Source organism: Sapajus apella, unplaced genomic scaffold (assembly GCF_009761245.1).
Source record: "Sapajus apella isolate SASKATOON/1434 unplaced genomic scaffold, GSC_monkey_1.0 scaffold59, whole genome shotgun sequence".
Taxonomy (NCBI): Eukaryota; Metazoa; Chordata; class Mammalia; order Primates; family Cebidae; genus Sapajus; species Sapajus apella.
Genome location: NW_022436999.1, coordinates 7322224 through 7340443, shown reverse-complemented (window position 1 = coordinate 7340443; position 18220 = coordinate 7322224). Strand labels below are relative to the sequence as shown.

General features: G+C 38.5%; 1 protein-coding gene across 7 annotated transcripts in view; it reads left to right on the top strand.

Annotated features, from left to right (window-relative positions):
- Positions 1 to 6488, top strand: part of FUT8 (fucosyltransferase 8) — a 356276-nt gene extending 349788 nt beyond the window's left edge. For 4 of the 7 annotated variants that reach the window (XM_032246077.1, XM_032246075.1, XM_032246076.1 and 1 more), the window contains exon 11: positions 5335 to 6488. In XM_032246077.1, the coding sequence (XP_032101968.1) occupies positions 5335 to 5652 (318 nt within the window). In that variant the 3' untranslated portion in view covers positions 5653 to 6488. The remainder of the gene's footprint in view (positions 1 to 5334) is intronic. The other 3 variants (XM_032246082.1, XM_032246080.1, XM_032246081.1) reach the window with 1 other exon arrangement.
- Positions 6489 to 18220: the final 11732 nt, after the last annotated feature.

The window sequence follows — 18220 nt, the reverse complement described above, 5'->3', positions numbered from 1 at the left end:
CCTGTTGACCATGATCTATTGTAGACAGTACTGCAGGAGTGAAATGCCATGCTAGAAGGAGAAATGCAAGGCTGGACGTTGGAAAAACTGCAGGCAAAAATGTCATGGCACCTTATTCAGGATTTCTCATAAGTTTTTAGACCCATCTTCCTCAGTCTTAGGTCTTCTAATCTTTCTTGGTTTTATATCCATAAGTGAGGTCTGGGAATTCTCTCTTCTTAAAAGATAAGTTTTTAAAAGCCAACACTGTGGCTCTACTCTCTAATTTTGTTACTATTATTGCTCTTAGCTTTCTGAATTCCTTCATTGGATCTGTTTCTCAAAGCCAAGTTTGTCCTAAAAGCTTCATAAATTGAATAGCACAGTCCTCAGGATTTAATATGAAAATTGGAGGCAATATTAGCATTTCTTCAGTTGCATCAAGTGAATTTTGAAAGCTATGCAATCACATTCTAAAACATTCTACCAAATACATTAACCCTATTCTGGGTTACTGGAAATGACCTCTGCACAAAGCATCTCCTTTGTCACTTATTTTCTTATTTGAATCTTAAATCTGAAGCAAAGAATTTATAGTTGGAGAATAACAGCAGTTGACAGCCCAGTTGTAGATGGGCACAATATCAGCAAGGTTTTCTGAAAATACTGCTTATCGAGTTCTGGGATCAATTTTTATTTTTCTGAAATCTGACTTATGGAAATGGTTGTAGCTGCTCACTTTAAAGACTTTAACATTGTTAAAGACATTGTTTAAAGAGCAGTCAATGTTACTCAGTAGTTTCAGCCACTGGTTTATGTTTTCTACATGTGAAAAATTAATAGTACCTATAGTATAGAGTTTTTGTGAGGATTAAGGAGTTATAAAAGTCACCGTAGTACAAAATCACCTTTTTCCCCTATAGCACCTCCCTTTATGGCAGTTATTACAATACTCTCATGAGCCTCTCTGAGGTCTAATTCCAAATCCACACACAACTGTACTGCCCTCATGACACTTTGAATCAGAATTTGGAAGCCCAGAGGGCAAAACCGAAAACTATGCTAACTATTCCAGACAGATGGCTCTGGAAAGGAATTTCCATTGAGATTTGGCTCATGAAACAACAGTGGATACCTGTTGAGGGTACTATGGAGAAAGCACAGGGTGAAAACCCACAGTGTGAACTCTGTGACTACTTCCCAGTGTAGAAGACAAGAAAAGTATTTGCGTCCACAAGGACTCCATCTAGCTTACAATGCTGAGTGCTGTACAATGCAGCTGTTTATCACATTCATCCTTCTGGCATTTCTCACAACAAAGAAAAGACCTTGATCTTATTCTCCTTATTGCATAGGAAAACAAAGCAGTTTATAGGAAAAGTGCACAGATCTCTCAGCCACTTCCAACTTCTCACACTAGGAGATCCTCCTTCCATTTCTATCTATTTTGACAAAAATAAGATCCTATCTACCTTGAGAAAGCTTGGGAGGCTTATGTAAACTCAGGCTACTTCTCAGGGATGAAATTCAGACCAATGGACTCCTCCCCTTTTTTAATTTTTTTAAAATATAGTCATACCTGGTTTATCCTTTGGCAGGATTTTTGCTGTTACCCATTACTGTGCACTTTATGATGTACTAAAAATGATACAGTGCCATGTAAATACAGAATAAAGTGAAACATACTACATGTAGCCAGCGACTGCTTTGCAAACCATGGGCTGCTCTCAGTCATGCCACCTATCAGGCATCAAACCTGAGTATGGACATCAGCTGCAGACTTCATTTACCTGCCATGTGATTTGAACTTGTTAACCACATGGTGGTAAGGAAAGGAGAGTAGAAACATAGAGTGACTAAATGCAAACATTAACATTTACACTATAGTCATCTTTTTAGCCTTTTGCAGCAAATTGCCCCATGGTTAATACAGACAGTTTTTAAATTACTTCCTCAGAATGTTATATATGGGTCTTAAGGGTTCAATATCACCCATTGACTTGCATCGCCATTACTGGGCTAGAGCAATATTCATTCTTTTCTTTTGTTTTCTTTGAGATGAAGTCTCACTCTGTCACCCAGGCTGGAGTGCAGTGGCACGATCTTGGCTTGCTGCAACCTCTGTCTTCCAGGTTCAGGCAATTCTCCTGCCTCAGCCTCCTGAGTAGCTGGGATTACAGGTGTGTGCCACCACACCCAGCTAATTTTTGTATTTTTAGTAGAGACAAGGTTTCACCATGTTGGTCAGGCTGGTTTCAAACTCCTGACCTTGTGATCCACCCGCCTCGGCCTCCCAAAGTGCTGGGATTACAGGTGTGAGCCACCACGCCCAGCCATATTCATTCAGCAGATACTTATTGAGCACCAGCTATATGGCAGGCACTATTCAAGGTGTTTATCCTAAGGGAATATATACTCAAGAGTCTGAACGAGTTCTATTTGTGGCTCTGCCATTAACTAGTTCCTTTTTGGTTTTTTTATTTTATTATTTTTGTAAACTATTCTTTCTGTGGCTTAGCTTCTTCATCTGTAAAAAATTAATGGTACTTCACAGATTTGCCCTAATAATTAAATGAGATGAGGTGAGGGAAGAGTACACTATTATAACAGTGCCTAGAATATAATCAGTGCTCATTAAGCTCAGCTGCTATCCTTAACATTTTTCTCATTCTTATGAGAAAAATAAAGGGCCACACCTGTGTGGCACTGATACGCTTACAGAGGCCTAGAGTCACATTTGTCATTTTTATATTGGCCCACCTCAGTGTCTGAAATCTCTACGATTATTATAATAGTTGTTTCTTTGGTTTAAGAAAACAGTTGTGTTATCCACCAAGGCTAACTAACACATGAACAACTCTTGATACCAAAATATACACTATTTATTAGGATTATCCCCAGAAGAAACAGATCCCTACGGGTGTGGGACAAGTGCGATATTGTTTTTACAAGAGTAAGACATTTAAGCATGAAAAGGAGGAAGCACATAAGGGTTCATTGTCACTGTAAAGATTGTGGTCAGCCTAAGAGTAATAGAAGGTCTTGGATTCCTGGCTAGGGAAGAGTGAAGAGTACGTGAAGACATCTAGAAAAGAAGACTCTCAGGTTTACCCAAGGCTGTCTTTGGCCTTATGCTATATCTTTCTGGTGTTACAATATAAACATGGAAAATAAGATTTACAAGAGAAAATATGTATAGTGGTTACACGCATATGCAGACTGCCTGGGTTCCAACCTGAATCTACCACTTAATAGTATAACCTTGAGCAATGCCTTAACTTCCCTTTGACATCTGTAAAATGAACATAATGGTAGATTTTATGAGGATGCTGAAAGTAATCTAATTACATTAGATAATACCGAAAAACAATATCTGACAGTTAGCAAAAGCCCAGTTAATATTATTAGCCTCTATCATTGTTATTGTAGTTTGCTATTATTGCAGCTGCTTTAATTATTTAGTTTCTTATTTTCCTGAGTCCCACTTAATTTTGCTTGCCTTGTATGAGCCTTTGGCTGAATTTGAAGTTCAAAAGTTCCAGATCTTTTTGATCCCTATTTTATTATAGTCTCAGTATTCTACCAATGATCTCAATTGTAAAATGACATTGCCAATATAACCTTTGTTGGTGAATTAATAAATTTGAAAGCAAAGTTTTTATTATTTTAGTTCTGTGTGTAGTTGAAATTCTGTCCCTAGAATTTGCGCAAATCACTTAATCACCTTGTGTTTTAGTTGCCTAACTGCAAAATTAAAAATACTGTCTAAATGTAGTTTTATTTGCAAATTATAGCACTTGAGAATTGCCCCTCAAGTTTTTGAAATTCAGATTCTCTAAGTTGAGAAGATGATTAACCTAATCAGATTTCATTTGATATAGAGTTAAGAATAGGCATCTCCATTTGCATTAGTCTGTTCCTGCATTGCTAAGAAGTACCTGAGACTGGGCAATTTATAAAGAAAAGTGGTTTAACTGGTTTAACTGGCTCATGGTTCTGCAGGCTATACGGGAAGCATGATGCTGGGGAGGTCTAAGGCAACTTACAATCATGGTGGCCAAATGGGGAGCCAGCACTTCACATGGCTGGAGCAGGAGGAAGAGAACGGGAAGTTGCCACATACTTTTAAACAATTGGATCTCATAAGAACTCACTATTGTGACCACAGCATCAAGGGGTGATGGTTTTAAACCATGAGAAACTGTCCCCATGATCCAGTCATCTCCCACCAGACCCCATCTCCAACATAAAAATTACAATTCAACATCAGATTCAGGCGGGTTACACAGATCCAAAGCGTGTCACCATTCAAGTTTTTAACCTTCATAAATGCCAAGATTTTAAAAGACTCCTGGGTAATCCTAAATTGCTCCACTGAGCAGATTAACAACTACTATGAATAGCATCGTTTTAAACAAATGCAAAAGTATTGGTGTAATGACAGTAAAATGTTATTAAACGAGATGACCACAACTGGAGATTTAGGAAAATTTCATCTAAGTTGAGTTCTCTATTCACAATGTATAAATTACTTAAATTTTATCCCTTTATGGTGATAGTTTAGTTTAACTATATTTCCAAGCATTAACCTCAAGTATTGAAGCTCAGAGTTTGGAATTTCACCTGTTATTCAGTGGGCAGAGAAGGTATTCTTTGGACATCAGGATCTTTTAAGTAGCCTTAAAACTCTAGTAATCTGGGTGATGCATTTCCTCAAAGGCTAGCCCAGCGTATGTCATCCAAGCATGCCAGTCTTCTATACAGCACACTTAAAACTTTTTAGAACAGAAATGGCAGATGTGTTTTATTTTAGCTCACTTGCCGGTACTTGTTGATTGTCAGTAATTACATGAGTCTCTCTTGAAAACAGTTCTGACACCAAGTTATAAATTAGCAGACAAGAATGTGTGATTGATTAACAGTGTATGAAGGAAAGAGACCATCAGCATTTGTGTTAAGTTTTTTTTAATCCTAATCCTAAACCTCAGATTCTTTAAAGGCTCATAACTATGTCTTACTCATTTTGGTATCACAGCTACCTAACTTGGACCACTGTGTGTGTAGCTCTTAATAAATGTTTATTAAAATTAATTCATAAATTATTTTGTACTATATAGAGATTTTAATTATAATACTCTTTCATGATTTTTTTTAATTTAAAAAAAGGATCCAAACACAGAGATGAAAAATGACTTGTACCATATTCTGAGAGCACATGGACTGAAAGCTTGTGACTAGAATCCACTGCTTTTCAACCTCTTACTCCTGGAGCCCATCCTGTTGGCCAAGGGCTTTTAGATTGCTGTGAAGGAGGGCTTTTATATACTAACAATTTTTTTTTAATTCTTTTCCAAGGTCTGTCGAGTTGCTTATGAAATCATGCAAACACTGCATCCTGATGCCTCTGCAAACTTCCATTCTTTAGATGACATCTACTATTTTGGGGGCCAGAATGCCCACAACCAAATTGCCATTTATGCTCACCAACCTCGAACTGCAGATGAAATTCCCATGGAGCCTGGTGATATCATTGGTGTGGCTGGAAATCATTGGGATGGCTATTCTAAAGGTGTCAACAGAAAACTGGGAAGGACGGGCCTATATCCCTCCTACAAAGTTCGAGAGAAGATAGAAACGGTCAAGTACCCCACATATCCTGAGGCTGAGAAATAAAGCTCAGATGGAAGAGATAGACAACCAAATTTAGTTCAAACCATTTGAGCCAAACTGTAGATGAAGAGGCCTCTGATTTAACAAAATAAGGTTAAATGAGTAGACATCCTCAGCACGAAGAGCAGCTGGCAACTGACAGAGGCTTCAGTTGGTGGAATTCCTCTTTAACAAGGGCTGCAATGCCCTCAAACCCATGCACAGTACAATAATGTACTCACATATAACATGCAAACAGGTTGTTTTCTACTTTGTCCCTTTCTTTCAATATGTCCCCATAAGACAAACACTGCCATATTGTGTATTTAAGTGACACAGACATTTTGTGTGAGACTTAAAACATGGTGCCTATATCTGAGAGACCTATGTGACCTATTGAGAAGACCTGAACAGCTCCCTACTCTGAGGAAGTTGATTCTTAGTTGGTGGTGGTATTGTGACCACTGAATTCACTCCAGTCAACAGATTCAGAATGAGAATGGACGTTTGTTTTTGTTTTTGTTTTTCCTTTATAAGGTTGTCTGTTTTTGTTTTTGGGTTTTTTTTTTTTTTTTTTTTTTAATAATTGCATCAGTTCATTGACCTCATCATTAATAAGTGAAGAATACATCAGAAAATAAAGTATTCACTCTCCATTAGAAAATTTTGTAAAACAATGCCATGAACAAATTCTTTAGTACTCAATGTTTCTGGACATTCTCTTTGATAACAAAAAATAAATTTAAAAAAGGAATTTTGTAAAGTTTCTGGAATTTTGTATCATTCAATGATATGGTGATCAGCTTTATAGTAGAAGAACTGTGATTAAAAAAAAAAGGAGCTTTTTAGTTTTTCAGCTTTTTTACTTTGTTTTTTTCCTGTTTCTGATGTAGTAACTAATTCTTAACTCAGAGACATTAGTCCATTTTAATACTGAAAACCAATTTTCGTTGGTACATATTACAAAATTGCTAAGGACACTCTTTGGGAGCTTTCATTTTCTTATTTTGTACACTGTTTTAATTGAGTGAAATAATCATACTCCTTGCACCCAGAGAAGCTGTCACCTCCATTTCTAAAACTATTTCAGGTTTGTTTGGTCATCTTTCTTACTGTATTTATTATTGCTTTTTGTGAGTAGGGTCCTGTTTTATCCAGGAACTAGTCTCTGCCCTAGCCTATCATGTCCTCCTTTTGAGAGTACCAGGAATCTTTGGGATTGGGAAGCTGTCTGTTTCTGAAGTATGTGCCTCATAGTATGTAGAACTCGGTGACCAAAGGAGAAGAGGGACCAGTGGGAGACTCCCAATGGATTGAGTCTTGGGATTATCTCTTCCAAATACTTCCATGTTAGATTCACTTCAGAAAATAAGACTTTGATGTTTTGTCTCTGAACATCACTTTTCTCCTCATAAAAACACTCCCTTATTGTATGTAGCCTGCCTCCTACAGATGCCTGGCAGGAGATACATTCTAAAAGAAAAATTTGATCTATGTAGGAACCAGTATCAGGCCTGGTGTTGAATATCAGGGATCCTAGGCAGAAAAGCTATTATTCCTGGCCTTCACATCTTCACCAAATGAAAATGCTGTATATAAAATCTCACCACCAAACTTAACTGAATTCCTTTTCTCAAGTCAAGCCTCCCAAAGAAAAAAGAAATTAACAGCCTACAGTGTCAGCAAGCAATCTCCCATTTAGTTTTGGTTACAAGTAGAAGGTATTTGAAACAGTCTCCAACTGAGCAGAGGTAATTTTGAATATAAGTTATTTTGCAACTCGCATCTCATATGTCATTGGAACATCAGTAACTGTGGATCTGATTGTGTCCTTATAGAAGATCCAAAGGTAAATTTAGTCTCTGCATTCTATGTTGACCTAGTTCTAGGCGTGAAAGGACCAAAGAACAGAAATATGAAGGAAATAAAGAGCGTATCCCAAAGGGAGTTGAAGACTTAAATTTTGAAATTTTATCTTTCAGTTCTAGAATTTCTACTTAATTCTTTATATTTCTACTAAGGTTTCTTATTCACCACAAGCATGTGTTCATTGAACATAGTTATAACTGCTTTAAAATTCTTTTCTGGTAAATTTGACATCTGGATAATCTTAGAATTGGTCTCCATTGTTTATCTTTACAGAATGGTCAGATTTTGGGGGGAGATCCCTCATATATTGAGTGATTGAGATTGTGTCCTGAACATTGTAAATGTTTATGTGTGGATTCTGTTATATTGCTCTGAAAAGTGCTATGAGATACGTATGTATATGTATAGCTGTGTTAGCCGGCATTTAACTTTCTTGGACCCAAATTGTAAACTGTGTCTTGGGCAGCCGCTGAAAATCTCAATTCAGTTCTTTTATCTTTAGCTGGAGTCTATGCTGCACATAGTTCGGGGCTCAGCCAGAGAGATGGATAGAATTTATGTGCAGAATTCATGGTGCTTTTTCTTGGGCTCCTTTTCTTCTGAGATTCCCCCACCTCGCTTTCCAGCAGCTGTGTTTGCTCTGATTCTTAGACCAGAAAGACTGCAGTTTTCTTTCAGCCCAAAAGCTATACAACAGGAAACTAACCTTGTGCCATTCCCTTCTTTAAAATTTCAACCTGTTTTCAAAATTTGCCTCTGTTTTTATTCAGTCTCCTACCCTCATGTGTTTTTTTGTATTTTGTGGAGAGTTTATAGTTGTTATCTGTTGGAATATTGGTTCAGTGGGTGTTTACTCTTCCATTAACTTAAAATGAAAAAACAGCAGGGGAGAGGAGAGGCTTAGTCTTGTGAAGGCCCTGTGTAGACTCTGACCTAGCTAAGTAGCCAGTAGCCTCAAGTAGGAAGATGTAGAAATAAGCAAACTGTTAAACCTGCGCTTGTGAAGGGCTAATGAATATTGTTGACCACATCTTTCTGAATAGCCTTTCAGAGCCACATTTTTTGTAAATCATCATGTACATGATGGTGATTCGTTCTATACATGTTGCCATGTTGAGAAGGCTGACATTTTTCTTACCACTATTGTAATTTCACTATTGTAAGACCCAGGTACTTAAAAACTCTCCTGCATGATTTTGAATTGAGTGGCCACTGCTAGATTGGGATTTGGGTCTTTTCCCTGTTGAAAGACCTATTTCTGGGAGACTTGCCTGGAATCAAATTATTAGCATGGGCTCATTGAATGTGGGTAACAGAATCCTGCTTATTAATGACAAAGCAATTACGAAAGATCTTACCAAGGCTTTCCTAGTTCTTCCACTCAAGTCTGATTTCGTGCTCAGCTGGGCACTTAACGAATTCATGCCTGTTGTGAAAGCCCCTAAGCCAGGGTTTCATTGTACCTAAATGAATAAGAGAGTAGTTGCTTTTCTGTCCCAGCTTTCGTTTGTTGTTGTTGTTGTTGTTGTTGTTATATAGAGCCAATCCTGTTTACTGGATTCCCTGTTAATAAAGTTGTGAAGATGAACAGCCCCAGCTCCTGAGGGAGTTGAGAGTTAAAAGAGAAAACACATTTAAAAAGCTACCTCATACAGTGATTATTGTCATTATTATTTAGTTCTGAGAGAAGACAGTCACTCTACATTCAGCGAGCAGGAAAATGTGTTGGGGTCTAAACGGTGCATGTAGAAGAGTCTCTTCTGCCTCACTGAGAGCAAATCTGTCAAGGGAAAAAGATAATGCTTCATTTGTGCTCCCAGGAGACTGCAGTAGGTTCCATACACCTGTACATCATAGACGTGTGGCTTGAGGATTTGTGAAACTGGGAACTTGGCTATAATACCCTAATTTAAGTCAGATACAGACTGCATGGAATTTTTAAAGTGCACTGCTCAGATAGGAGCACAAAGAATTTTTATCTATACTTACTGGTTCCTAGCACCAGTCTCTCTCATGGACACATGGAAGAGCTGTTCCAGTATCACAGGCCTCGGAAAGTTTGCGCTTTGAGTTCCTGGCTAGTCTTACCCCCCTACTGATTTGCAGCCCCTAAGAATTTCCGGCTGAGTAAAGAAATGGAACATAATGAGTGCAGAGGTAGAAGGCCCAGTGTTCCGTTTTGTGTTTCCTCATCATAGTGCCTACAAGCAGGTAATATCCCTGTATTTCAGGTTCTTCAGGGAAAAAGCAACAGTTCTCATTGAAGATCACTGACTGAAATTTAGACTATCTGGCTTCTGATTTTGATATTGCCATTAAATGGGGACAGGCCAAACAGTTTTCTCAGAACTTCATTTTCTTCATAAGTGAAAGGAATTGGTTGGATTTATTCAGCTTTTGCAAATTTGGTTTACTGGTTCAGTTTCACATGTCTCAAGAGGGTAGCTTCTACTCAGCCTCAGCTGATTGTTGTTCTAATGACATAATGTGAACGGATATTTCTGTTTTTCCAGACAAGCAAAATCTGGTGGATCTTTCTGTGCAAAATCTTCAGATTTTGAAATGTCTGCAACTAATTTAAAAATATATAAAATAAACACACTTGCACATGTATGTTTAAAGCAGTTCACAATTCTGAAGATGTGGAACCAACCTAAGTGCCCATCAACTAATGAGTGGATTAAAACATTGTGGCATATATATACCATGGAATACCATTTAACCATTAAAAGGAACAAAATAATGTCTTTTGCAGCAACTTGGAGGGAGCTAGAGGCCATTATTCTAAGTGAAGAAACATTGGAATGGAAAACCAAAAATGATATGTTCTTACTTAGAAGTGAGAGCTAAGTTATTCCCTTACATTAGAAGAAGAAATAGCTTTCATCTCCTGATTCTTCAAGTTGTCGATTAGTACAGAAAGGCATATAGAGTGATGTAATGGACTTCAGAGACTCAGAAAGAAGAGGGTGGGAGGGGGCTAGGGATAAAAAAAACTTCATGTTAGGTACAATGTACACTACTTGGGTGACAAGTCCACTAAAATCTCAAGAGTTCACCACTATATAATTCATCCACGTAACAATAAACCACTGTACCCTAAAAGCTATTGAGATAAAAATGCAAAGCAAATTGATATGTACTGTAAATATAAATTATTCATCAGATTGGTTAGTATAAAAGCCAGCATAAAAAATGTAAAATGTATTTTTGGTACATTGGGTTAAATAACATTATTAAAATGACCTATTAAAAAATTTTTTTAATAAAAATTAAGATTTTATTTCTGGAAAGGATTGGTAAGATGGGTAATAGCTGCATAATGCTTTCAAGTTCAGTTGCTGCACATGTCCCAATTCCTTAGAAATGCCTGCTTAGCTGGCTGTCATCCTGGGCTCTGAAGTAATAATATGCCAAAAAAAATAGTAACAATATGTTATGAAGCTCATAGGCTACGCCCCACTCAGATTTGGCCTTAAGGACCTCTAGTATGTAACAAGGGTTAGATAACTTCTAAGTTCTCTTCCAGCCCTAAATTTCTAAGAAGGTCAGGGTAGAGCTGAGATTGTAGCAAAGTCATATGTGGTGCCAGTGTGCAACTGCCTGGATTAGGAACCTGGGTGGCTAGATCTTGTTGCAAGAGGAACAAGGGCCTATTTTTGTTAGAGCAGCTGACTAGGTCTTTTTCTAGACCTCAGATATAATAAGAGGTAACTTAATTCCTTACCTAATTAACAGGCTGTTTAAACTCATGTTTATATTTAGAAACTCCTTTTGTTGTTTGTTTCCTTTCCTACCTTTGTTTCCTGGTAAAGTTTCATTCCTAGAATCACAGCTTTGTTTCAGCTAAACCAAGAGAAGAGGGATTTGTGAGCACAAAAGCCAAGAGAACTGAGCTGTCATTATCTTCTTGGGGGCCAAGAGTGGAGACGATATCCTCCTCTGGACCAGACTGGATTTTCCCAGACAATTCAGGAAATCCAAAGAAGTGTGAATGAGTACCCACTATGATGAGTCCCATCTGGTCTATTTCATTATTTTTTAAGTGATATTCAAAAACACAGGAAATTGTTTGCAAACACTGCATCACTGATTGCCACACATTAGCGGATCACACCACCAAGAATGAGAATATCTTATATGTGTTATGTTTAAAGAACAAGGGGTTTGAAATCAGCTCTAACTTCAGGTTTTGGCTTCACACCTTTTGAGCATCAACATGTTCCAACAAGTTATGCTCTTTCAAGAAACTCCTGTTGATAATTCCAATAACCAGAATTCTGTAAGTCAGTCATTGGCAACCTGTGCCCACTGCTTGTTTTTATAAGTAAAGTTTTATTGAAATATAACTATACCCATTCACTTACTTATTGACTGTGGCTACTTTGGAGGCAAAGCCTAAAATATTTACTATCTGTCCTTTTACAAAAGATGTTTTCTGACCCCTGCTATAAGGATTCAAATTGATAATCCAAAAGGGCTCAACATCCCAAAACACTGACAGTCATCACAGAAAAATTTGATAGTGGTGATAGTATGTTAGGGCCTCTGCTGATCCGTATGGGGCCTTTGTGAAAATTGGATAAAGATGCTCCTAAGATAGTTATTGTAATCTATTGATTTTAAACAAAATCAGTAAAACTCTTACTGCCATCCACCAGAAAATTGCTCAATAAATATACAAATCATCAATATCTACAATATGAATTGCACTCCCCTGTATAACCACATGCAGGAGTTTCACTACTGTTGTGTGATATGGTAAAAAAAAAAAAAAAAAAAAAAAAAAAAAAAAAAAAGAATACTTCTTTAGACTGAAAATTCTGCTTCCGGCTCTGAAACTGACCTGTTGTTATCTTAGGCAAACTATATAATGTGCCTAGGCCTCAGTTTTTCTTACCTTTAAAATGGAGGTAACTTCTAGTTGTTTTGTGATAAAACAGACATAAAATTGCTTTGTAAAGGCTATCAGCTCTGCAAAAGCAATCTGCAATCATGTTTTGGACAATTTCTGTAGTTCTAGGACTATAGTAGGTCTTGAAGAGAATGAAATCAGTCTAAAGAGCTTAGAGTGTAACTAGAAAGTTGTGCACATATGATCTGCACTAGAAAGTTACAATCTAACATAAAAAGTTATGTACATTTTAACTAATTGGAACACTAGTCATACTGCTTCTCATTGACCTACTTTGTGCCATACCTATGAAGCACTTAACAGGTGTTATCTCACATGTATAATCTCCACACCAACCCTATCAGGTAGATATTATCTTCATCTTACAGATACGGAAAAACATAATAGCTGCCATTAATTATCATCTACTATGTTCTAGACACTATTCTATTTACATATTTTAATTCATCCATCCTCACAATACCCTATGAGATATATACTATTCTCATTTTTCAGATGAGAAAATTTGTTCACAGAATTTAAGTGCTTTCCCAACTTTTTTACATGATGGCACACATAGAAAATTATATTTATTTGGCATTCTGGGATAAATGAGGAGATTTGGGGGTGTCTTTGGGGCTCCGAAAATTCCATACACCTCTATTGATAATTTGAGACGATTCAGTAGAGGATCAGGAAAGGTATATGTGATACGGTCACCTCGGGCTGCTCTCTGGCAATGGAGTACTAAGTATACAAAATAACAGTATATTCAAGTCTCAGGGAGTCACACAAATAGTGTTCCAATGTAATCTCAACTGGTATAATGTTGAAGAGTTATAACAATTGCTTTAAATATTTTATTATAAAAAATGTACAACCAACTGCATTTTACACATTCAACCTATTTGTGATTGGGAAGCTATGGGTTAAATTACAAGGCAAATGGCTAACAAGTGGCTGGGTAGAAGCAGGGCTTGCATTTAGGACTGTATGTCTCGGAAGTCTGTTCTTCCAGCCTGTAAACAGTCTTGCCCTTCTGCAGTGAAGGGCCAAACTGCATCACCCAGATTCCATTCATCCTTAGAGTATTGATTATTTAAAGTTTGATCATCCAGACTCACTAAGGGTAACTTTTTTGTTAACCATGGTCTTTAATCTTGTCCCCCTTTCCCATTCTCAATCAGTTTTGAATCTAGCATCCCCTACTTCTTTCTACTCACTCTCTACCCATATCTGTAACAGGAAATAGGTGGGCAGGTGAGCCAGGTGAAAATTCTTTGAGTTGATAGCAGACTGCCCCTGCGCTCTGGAGTCATCTGCTTAGTCACACTCAACTGTGGACTTCTGCTTGCCTGCATCCACCAGAAGGTGAGCCCTGAAAGAGTGTCCATTCCCAGCTCAGCCAGTTGTGTTTACATAGAGACCCTAAATTATAGTAAGTGGCTACTACTTAAGCTGTCATTTTCCCAGCCCTTAAATGCAGGAGGAACTGTAGGTGTGATTCTGTGCACCTTCTGTGCATAACAAGATACATCTCAGAGCAGAAACAGTTTACCTGTGTGTGCTTCAGAGAACCCGGTGTTTCATGCAGGTCAGTATTCTGTGGCTGAATTTGATGTTGGAGTTATTTATGTACATGAGAGCACATTGTTTTAATATGAAGGCTGGTATTGCTTGCTGTTTTACCCAATTATGCTTGCCTAATTTCCAAGCCTACTTGCATCTGAATTTCACTCCAGGCTTCTGCGGTGTAGAGAATGCTGAAGGAAGTGGAAGGAATATACAGATGGTATTTTCTTCACTGCTTTGTCTGGCTAGCTGAATGACTGGTGCGCTGGTGGTGATATGTGGCAGGACATCTGGGTCAAGGGTAGTGACCCATTGAGGTGTCCGGAGCTCTGATTAGAGAGAACTTGGAGCCAGCAGAGCTGTCAACAGTCAGTTTCTTTTTTATTAAGATTCTGTCTCTTAACGCCTGGAGGCCATTTTACCCCTCCCACCTTCAAGAAAAGATAGAAGTAAAGCCTTAGGTCATCACTTAGTAGAAGCCCAGGAGCTGACTAGACCTGAAAGGGACTGTCTTAGCCTCTGTCAGCAGCTGTTCCATTATCAGTTTCTCTACTGACAGGTGAGCTCATCCTCTGTGATATAGAGCTTCTACGCTAAAATGGCTCTCCCAGGAGCAGCTACTCAAAGAAGAGTGAAGATGCTTAAGAAAGCTCATTAGTGAATTAGGGAGGTCGGGAAAAATAAGGTTACGAATTAGTATGATCATTTTGGCTGTTGCGAGAGAGAGAGAGAGAGAGAGTGTATGTGTATAGAAGAGAGTTGTGTTTTCTGTTGTTACTTCGATTTAATCTGACTCAATAAGCTTTAGTCTATAAGCTCCTCAGCTGCAGCTCCTTAAAGACAGGCAAGCATATCTTATTATATTCCTAGTGCATGCACAGTGACTGGCACATGGTAAGCGATTGAGAATGCACCATTCTGAAATGATTACAGATTTAAAGATGCAGTGTCTCGGATTTGCTTCAAAGTAATATGAGTGGGAGGAGGAATTGAGTGGAAGTATAGATGAAACAAGATTGACCATGAGATGAAAAGTTTTTAATCTGAATAATATGTTGTAGGGATTTGTTACTATTTTTTCTAGTTTTGTATGTGTTCAATGTTTTCCACAATAAAAAAGTTTTTATTAATATCTGTATTAAGTATGACAAAATGTTGAAAGATACAGCAAAGATTAGCTTAGTGCTCTCCAAACAGTCCCATCTTTTTGCTGAGCACGTAGCTGGATTGCATTTTGTAGTCAAACCAGGCGATTAAAGTCCTGGCCAGTAGAATGTGGACAGAACTGATGTAAGCCTCTTCCAAGTGTGACCATTATTCTGAGTGATCCTCTAAGCGTTCTCTCTTCACTTGCTTCCAGTCTGGATGTGGGAAATACATAAAGAGCTCCAAGCTCCTAGGCAATGGAAGAGTCCAGACATCTGAATGATTTCATGGAGCAGAACCATCTTCTCTCTTCTACTGATGAATCTGTAATAGACTATGACGTGACTGAGAAATAAGCCTTCATTGTTGTTGTTTTTAAGTACAGTATTGAATTGCCCATAATCTTGCAAACCAGGTTTTTGGCCTATCTATTTTAGACATGGAAGGAGACTCTCAGTAGCTGACGTTTTAAAGAATCCCGAGCTATAATTAAACACCTCTGAAGATGATTGTAATAACAAAACTAGCATCTTTTGAATAACCACTAATTGTCAGGCACTGTTTTAAATGCTTTCTATGTATTAACTAATTTCACTCTCACAACCACCCTATGAAGGAGAAACTAGTGTTGTTCTAATTTTATAGAGGAAGAAACTGGGAGAATAAATAACTTGCCTAAGTGAAACAAATTGTAAGTGGCAGAGCCCAGATTCAGATCCAGAAAGTTTGCTTCTCAAGCTATGCCTCCACCAGCCCACAATACTTCCTCAATATTTTGGACTTTGCCCTCAGAGTTGAGTCTGGCATAAAGCAATATCTGAACACGTAATGTATCACCTGCAGAAGCAGTGCTGGAATCCCATTCTAGGGAGGAGCACACAGAACAGGAAAAGGTTCAAAGTTTGCTGTTCCACTGCCCCTGTAAAGGGTGTTCTAGTGAGCAGAGTTTAACAATGGTATGATCTGGGATAAAACCAATTGTGAGTGCTTCATCCACTCTGATTGATTCTTTGATTTAGTTCTCTTCCACTCAACCTTGGCTTCTCCTGCATTTGCCACAGGGGAAAATATTTGTCATCTGTTCTACCTGTATCTCCCACTCTTCTACACCTCCTTCCTCACCCACCCTTCATGACGCTGTTTCCCTGATCCCAACCCAGAGCCAATTTCTCTCCTTTTTCAAGCAACTCAGAGCCCATATCAGGGCAGTAAGTCATGTTCATAAAAGTGCTCATGAAACCTCTAAATGACAACAGTGATTGATTATTCCCTTGCTTTTTGACTTCATTTGCCTGCTGTGGACACTACCTATCTTCAACAGACAGTAGAGCTGAAGAGGGGCCACCATCAAGCTTTTTGCCAGCACACTACCTCAGACCGAATTTTTCAAGCTATTCCATGGAGAGGCTACGAGAGCCATCTGAGAAGATGGGAGAAGATACATGATGAGCATTGAATGAATGGGGCTCCAAATCCCCCAACTCCACTTCTGTCACGGCAGTTCCACTTTATCTGCTTCATGTTAGATTGCATTTGGAGAATTGTTCCACCCTTGAAAGACAGGAATAAACCCCTTATTTTGGAAGATCCTTTGGATCACCAATCCTTTCAGCCCCTTAATTTCCTGTATCTCTTCAGTTCCACCATTCCTGCCCACCAGGAGCGGAGGTAGGAAAGATCAGCCCAGCAGACACTCCCAACTCCTAACAGCCCACTTTCTAGACTCTAGAGCCAAGGAGAATTACAACAAAGCAGAACTCATGAATGGAGTAAGGGGCTGTGGCTCACTGCTTCGCCCGCAAGTCCTACAGTTCTGAATCTTACATAGCCTTGTATAGAGTAGATGCTAAATGAACATGGTATGACTGGATGGGTGATCCAATCTCTGTTACTCTAGATCATTGTGGATGGGAGAGGGTGGATGGGATTGGCCTTAGATCTCAGAAGGGCCACAGTATTCATTCTTCAACATGCAGAGAGGCAATTTGGCATAGACATTAAGAACATGAGATCTAGAATCCGACTCTGGTTTCAAATCCTGGCTCTGCCACCTCAAACTATGTGACCTTATTCTTGTAAGTATGAATATCCTTGCAAGGAGAATAATAATGTTTCTGTCATGAGGATTAAATAAGTAATACATGAAAAATACTTGGTTACTTGGTGCCTGGCATGTTAGTTTCAGGAAACATTAGCAAATCTTAGCCCTCATTATTGTTGTTACCCTGTTCAAACACCTTCCTCTGACTCTTCCAAGCAGTATTCATTATTCTCCTCTGCACTTTTTAGCAGTTTGTTCAATAAAGCAGATTCTTTGAAATCAGGATACATTGATATCTTAAGTCCTTACTCCCACCATAGCAGTTGTGGTTGCATATCTGTCTCTCCCTCTTAACCTCTGGCTCCTTGGAGAAAGGTTCCATAATTTACTCATCTTTGTATCCCAAGGACTTGGTATATTTTAAGTGCTCACTGCAGTTTGATTGAATGAATGAGTGGCATTGGTATCTGGCTGGAGTTGGGAGAATCTTGACCATTTCCTTCTAGCCTTCCTATCTGCTTTGCATCCCAAAGGCTTAGCTCCTTCCTCTGCCCTAACATGAAGATGAGGTAAAGAGTCTGGGCTGGGTGCAGGACATCTGTCCTAGGCTTGGCTGTGAGGCTATGGGCATTCAGGCCATACAGAAGAAAATAACATTTGCTGGGCTCTTTATCACACTTAATTCTCACAGCAGTTTAGTGGAGGTATATTCTTGTTAGTCCCATTTTTACACATGAAAAAACTGAGTTTAACAAGTTTCACAAGGTCACATCTGCCTGAGGCAGAATTCAAACCTGAATCTGCCTCCTCAGCTTGTGCTCTCTCTATTCAAAGCAGATTCTTTAATTTAAGATATCAATGTATCCTGATTTCAAAGCAGGCTTGGCTCCCACTGAAGCAAGCCAAGATCTGTGCCCCATCCCACCTCCCTGTTCCACCTCACCTCTCTTCTCTCCTTGGTCTTATCTTTGTTCTTCGGTATTAGCCTTCTAATATTCTTTTCCTTCCTGAGTTGGCTTATTTATCACTTAGCCATGTCTTCTTATTAATATAACCAGAGCTTAAACATT